This window comes from Limulus polyphemus, unplaced genomic scaffold, assembly GCF_000517525.1.
Source record: "Limulus polyphemus unplaced genomic scaffold, Limulus_polyphemus-2.1.2 Scaffold974, whole genome shotgun sequence".
NCBI classification, from domain to species: domain Eukaryota; kingdom Metazoa; phylum Arthropoda; class Merostomata; order Xiphosura; family Limulidae; genus Limulus; species Limulus polyphemus.
In genome coordinates, this window is record NW_013666584.1 from 384,757 (window position 1) to 391,434 (window position 6,678).

Genomic DNA, 6,678 nt, shown 5'->3' on the forward strand with positions numbered 1-6,678 from the left:
GGGATGCATAGTTTAGTTCAATTGAATGTGTTATTTATAACAATAGTAGTTTTTTCTTTTAAAAACATAGCTATTTATAATGCTCCCTAAATACTAAAAAAATAAATTACAGTGAAAGCAATGAAAATTTTGTAGGTTTTGAACCAAACTAAATAACAGTAAACCTTTTTTTGATTTACGGTATTTTCTTATTTTGAGTTCTTTTGTGTTTAGAACAATATATACTAATTTTTAAAGTATCAAATTAAATTTTTGTTCAATAAAAATCTTTCAAATGCGACTGTAGCTTTTTTCCCCCAAAAAAAACTTTGTCTTCAAAATAGGGGTGCGTCTTATACATCGATGCGTCTTATATTCCGAAAAATACGGTACTTCGTTAAGGATTATGTGTATTCGGTAATTACGCCTAACGTTTTGTTTTGTCACCGTTATGGCCTGTACATTTAACCTATTAAGCTTAATTTAGATACCAAGTTTTTACAGCGTTGGCTTTTCATTATAACCAATAGAGTATTTTCTTCTTCAATTCCTAAGCTCTTATTAGCGACTAAGTAAAAACAAATAGCACCGCCATTTGCCTCTCTTAATTATTAACTCAGGTGATGAAAATCCGAACATAAAATACAATTAGAGTATTTTACGAAACAAAAGCTTAACATCAATACTTGCTTTAGTTCAAATTACGAGCAATAAATGAATAAAAAAAAGACAAGAACATTATTTCAGAAACATGAGAATTAGTGAAGATTAAAATATGCAGCTATAAAAGCAAGATGTTGATTATTGCTATCTCGTTTTTTATATTCGATCGTTTTTGGCGCCACGGGGAAAGATAACACTTGTGATAAAACAACTGTTATAACTATAATTCTCAACTAGTCCTCCACATTTGTAGACATAAAACATAATACAATATTCCTATGGCACATACATATTCATAATTATAAAAAAATACAATAATCCTGTAGAGCATGTCTTTAAATACAACAATAAAATATAATCTTTAACAGCACATTTTTCGTTTAAGGCTTCTGATAATGCTGGATGGTTAAATAATTTATACATAAATACGAACACAATTTCTTCAGTGAATTTCTATTAGTTTCTAGTTTTTCGGCTGTTTCCTAGGAATTTTTTTAAATCAGCTTTCGCTCTCCTTTTAATATATATAAATATTTGACAATTCAAAGTTCACTTCCTGTTGGATATTATATTTCATACAACAGTTTGTCTTATTCCTTCTTTCAATGTTTACTAATATTTGAAATGAAATTTAAGCCTAATATCATTTTAACAGTTGCCTTAATAAACTATTCAATAGCTAAAAGTTTAAGGAAACCTTTTTTAAAGTTCATCCTTTTTGTTCATGTAATAACAAAATAAAAAGACTGGAATATGAAGAATATTTCATTAAAAAATTTAAAGCTTCCTTGAATAATATTAAATTAAAGAGGGCGCTTAATAAAGTAATATTTCCCGTCTGTTTTAAAGTTTTCATTGTACAACAAAACATCAATGTACAAAAGGAAAAGAAAAAGAATAAGTTTTTTTTACTGAACCTTGTACTAGAAATATAATTGTTAGTCCTTAACCTTTTAGCTTATTGTAAATTTTAAGTATATTGAAATTTTATAATAGAATTCTACAGGGTTTATATTTCATTAAAAAGTAATTTTAAATGATTGTAAAAGTTGAAAGGAAAAATAAAACAGTGTTGTATGAAACAATATATAATACATACATACATACATACACAGACGAATTTAGTTAAAATATTCACTAAGCATGAACAGGCACAAAAGTATTGCTACATATAACCGTGTACAAGAATATAAGGGATTCGACAGAGTATGTTTTTAGATTTATAACATTACACATAAACATACGAGGTTTACAGTGGTATAAATAACCCGATATTAAATACCTCTCCTTCGTCCAAAGCCTCGAGCTGCATGAAAAATACGAGAAAAAGTATGTTTATCACCTGTAACTTTTATGGAAAGATTTACTGAGTATATGCGACAAAGATAAATAAAAGAAAGTCCCAATTTATGAACTGGGTAATTAATTTAACCTATTTAAACTGAACCTTAAACAGTTAAAAGTATTAATTAGCATTAGCTGCCATCTGTAAGAATAAACTGATAGATTAAAAAGTTAATTGGGAAAATAAATGACTCGTATAAACAGCGTGTTTTTTAGTACTGTACAACAAGCACATGTTTAAAAAACAGACAAGGGAATTGATTTATATTCGGGAAAAAAAATCACTTACCTTTCATATAGCATAATTACTAATAATTTAAACATTGAAAGTGAACAGACATTAAAAAAAACTGAAGAAAAACGGACAAATGACAAGCAAGTAGAGGAGGTTAAAAACCATGCATATTGAAGTTTGAACATTTCCTTATAACCCAGCAGTAAAACCATTTTATAAGAGAGAGGGAGCGATATTTAAGTTACGTTCCAATTTACTTCGTGATGCAAAGTACCCTATACACATACACCTTGTTACATATGAAAACTGAGCTGACTCTCACCAGGCTTTTTAGGGCTTTCCCAAGATGCAGCTGCTTAGCGAGTTTATATTGAAGAACGAGCTACGGAAATTTCTATAACCAAGTTTAGTACACCACTGAGAAACGCAAAGCCTTTCGTCCAAGAGAGGGGGTTGCAAGCTTTTTAACGTTAAAATCTATAGTTTGCCAGTATAATCCTACTTAGTAGCTGGCTACGTTGGAGGGCTTTTATACATAATGATATCTTTGGTAATTACTGGAGCTTTAAAGAAAATGTAATTGGTGTGTTTCACCTGAGGCATGCAGAGCCTTTACAAAATAGAATGAAAACATGACTATATAAAAGTTGTATAGGCAGTGGTTTCTGAAGGAGGAGGACTAAACCCAGCTTAGGGTAAGTAAAGAATACCCAGAAGATCATTATGGGTAATAACAACATAAACAACTCCTTACGCTGGACCTTTCCTCCTAAGTCAGACCGTAATAGTTATAGATCAAGAAATTTTTCGATTTTACAAACACAAATTTTACGAAAGTATAGTTCATACAGAGGAATAGAATTGTTAACATTTTCTTGTGTGTAACAGGATGCAATAATAACAACGAATCTTAAAACACTGCCATTTTATACAAAACTTGAATACAGAGGAATAAGAAATGTCATGGAGTCAACAGGACGGTACGCAGCAAGAAGTGCATTGGTAACATCAGTAAAGGAACTCTTGTACTTCCTGCGATGCAGCCGGTCTCCACATTAGATGTCAACACAACCCCTGGGACTGCTAAACCCAACAAATGTCAGCAATGTTTACTCTTTTTTTTTTAGCACGTATGTTGTTTCTAAATTCACGTGACTTACTATAGCTTAATCGGCTGAATGGCTCTGCTGTAAACTGAACCGATTTTCCACACATTTTGCTTGTTTTACGCAATTAATACACAAACACCACCATCCATTGGTGAGACAGTGCGACAAGTAAAACTAGGGCAACGTTTAAAGATTTATAAAAGATTATTCAAACAACTCATTAATTTGATATGACTCAATTACCTAACTGCAAAGACATTACAAGTTAGCAAACAGTGGTCCATTCTCATTGGCTGAAACAGTCACACGTGATTGCATGGGAAAACAGGTGGAAGGTGTGATATTTGCTTCGAAGAAAATAGATTTGAGTATTCACATGCACGTGGGGAATACATTGAAATAATGGAAAATTCATGCATATATTATCACTTGATATATGAGAAAGAAGTCCTATGAAGTCGGCGGTTACCTCTTGGGAATTTCCTGCCATTGTACCTCAGTACGCCATAGTCCAGAGAGGGGCCTACATGTAAAGAACTGGTGTTTAATGAACAGTTATTTACACTGCTGCTTACACGTGTGTGGGCGAGTCTCCCATTTATTGAGAGACAAAGAGGTGTTATATGTGTCGTCTATTCTATACAAGATCGGGAGAAAAACGCGACACAAGAGAAGCACGAAGAAGAAACCTACACAATATCGTAGTGCTCTGTAAGTGTTACAAACAAATGCTAGAAAAATGAAGCTATTTGTAAAAAAACATGAGTGTCATATATAAGAATACATATATTTAAATATACATATGTAACATGTACAAACATAAACATGTATTTATCAAAACACTAATAGTGCCCAGTTCCCTCAACATAAGGACTGTATATGCACATAGGCAGATTGATATAAAGATGGTTAGACACAGACAGAAAGACAGATGACATATCGATTGAAGATAAATTATAAAACCATTTACATAATTTGAAATGAAACAGAATGGCATTTCATAATTCGCATTTGTCCTATAAAAAACTAATGGGACACACGGCTCTGAAGTGGTGCTTATTAAACCAAGACAGACAGCCGGTGCATCCCTAACCCCTTTATAGGTCGTACTTCCACAGATATCTCAAAACCCGAGATACATCTTATAAATTCCCAATTGTTGTTATTGTTTGTGTCGTCTTTCCTGCTGCGTTTCTTTAGGCCTGATTTTCATAGCGGTTACATAACTCTGAAATGGGTTAGAAAACACATGTTCACTATTCTGGAGCAAAACCTGGATAGTTTTATTTCCTTCTTAAGCAACTAGTAACCGTAGTACTAGGTATGTAGAAACCAACAAAATTTGTTCTGATGCAACCCACTTATGGTTCACGAACTGAACTACCCGCCTACAAATAATCCGTTGTCATGGAAACTTACCCACGTTTACGGTAACAAGTATGCAAAACCTTGTAAGTTTAGATTCACACACATATATATTAGCTTAATACGCATACATAGATTATATATATAAGAAACAAATTAACACAAGTGAACATATGAGCTGGGACCATAATTGTTTTTCAAAATACGACAAGTACACATCGAGGCACGCCAACATCTCATATATTCAATGTTTTTGTACTATCATTATGTTTTTGTCCATGAATAATCCTCACAAATTATAAACGCCTCACAGGAAATTAAAAATTAGTTTTTTATACAACACCTCAATACGTTTAGGAATAACAAAGTTAACTTACAAATCACTGTTGCTTTAACATTTTATTGAAACTATTTAACTAAATGTCTTTAATGTTCATATAGAAATGGGTGTAAGCATTACCATGACAACCGAATAATTGTGTTTTTTGTCAAAACATAAAAATACGCATTATTCTCAACACACGAACACACATATTTGAGGATGGAAAATGTTTACCTAAAACAATAATTACTGTGGCATTTAGATCAACCTTAGATATAATTTGTTTCCACACATGAAACATATATATATATTCCATATAAACAGTTAGTGAGTACACACATTTAAAGTTGGAAAATGTTTACCTAAGACAATAATTACTGTGGCATTTAGATCAACCTTAGATATAATTTGTTTCCACACATGAAACATATATATATTCCATATAAACAGTTAGTGAGTACACACATTTAAAGATGGAAAATGTTTACCTAAGACAATAATTACTGTGACATTTAGATCAACCTTAGATATAATTTGTTTCCACACATGAAACATATATTCCATATAAACAGTTAGTGAGTACAGTGTTATCTTTAGCTGTTTGGGAACTATTAAAAAATGGCGTCCTTAACTTTTAGTCTACATTTACACACAGATTAGTTAAAGTTTCTCAAATGATTGTTAATTGTTTTGATTCAAACACGTATCCATATGTTGTATATATCAAACAAAAAAAAATTCAGAAATTTCTACTGTTGAAGTTGTTGATGTTCAGAGCGATAAACTATACATTTTATAATTATAAATTCTAACATGATCACATTCTCTCATAACTTACAGAAGGTTCATTTGATCACACTTTATATACAATATAACTCGTTTTAAAGTTAATTTTAGGTTTCTCCAAAACAAATCGTGCCACGAGTATTTTACAAATTCGTTTTTTGTAATATCACATCAGAAATGTTTTTCATCTATTTTTGATAACGTCCTGAGTAAATGCGCTAAATTCGTAAAATTATGCTTTCTGAATATTACGATGTGATATATCAAGTTTAAAAGTAACAATCTGTTGATGTACGGGGTTATTAAACTCGTGATGTTTTGTCAAGCAAGCACTTGTATCGCATACAGGTCAATATTAAGGTGTGAGAAATTATTCTGAGTTTGAAGTCCAAGTTTCGTAAGCAAAAAATAATGATCCCCCTTTTTACAAAATTGTCTTTTTGTACTATAATATTAAAATTAAGAAACTTCACTGGTTTTTCTTTCTAAACAAACAAAGGATGGAAATCGACTTCCCACAGATGATAATCTAATCATAAAATATTTTCTATAAAATAGTCTACTGAGACAAAGGATGGAAATCGACTCCCCACAGATGATAATCTAATCATAAAATATTTTCTATAAAATAATCTATTGAGACAAAGAATGGAAATCGACTCCCCACAGATGATAATCTAATCATAAAATATTTTCTATAAAATAGTCTGCTGAGACAAAGGATGGAAATCGACTCCCCACAGATGATAATCTAATCATAAAATATTTTCTATAAAATAATCTACTGAGACAAAGGATGGAAATCGACTCCCCACAGATGATAATCTAATCATAAAATATTTTCTATAAAATAATCTACTGAGACAAAGGATGGA

The 6,678-nt window shown here is 31.4% G+C and overlaps 1 protein-coding gene across 4 annotated transcripts in view; it reads right to left on the reverse strand.

Annotated features, from left to right (window-relative positions):
* LOC106461505 (cytoplasmic polyadenylation element-binding protein 2-like) overlaps positions 1–3,499 on the reverse strand; it is a 40,837-nt gene extending 37,338 nt beyond the window's left edge. For 3 of the 4 annotated variants that reach the window (XR_002610995.1, XR_002610996.1, XM_022388483.1), the window contains exons 1-2: positions 3,382–3,499; positions 1,925–1,948 (exon numbers count right to left, since the gene is read on the reverse strand). Coding sequence is in view for 1 of the 4 variants with exons in the window: in XM_022388483.1 (XP_022244191.1) it covers positions 1,925–1,948; positions 3,382–3,436 (79 nt within the window). In the remaining 3 variants the exon portion in view is untranslated. Of the gene's footprint in view, positions 1–1,924; positions 1,949–2,543; positions 2,889–3,381 lie in introns of those variants that run through there. The other variant, XM_022388484.1, reaches the window with a different exon arrangement.
* Between the last annotated feature and the right edge of the window lie 3,179 nt (positions 3,500–6,678).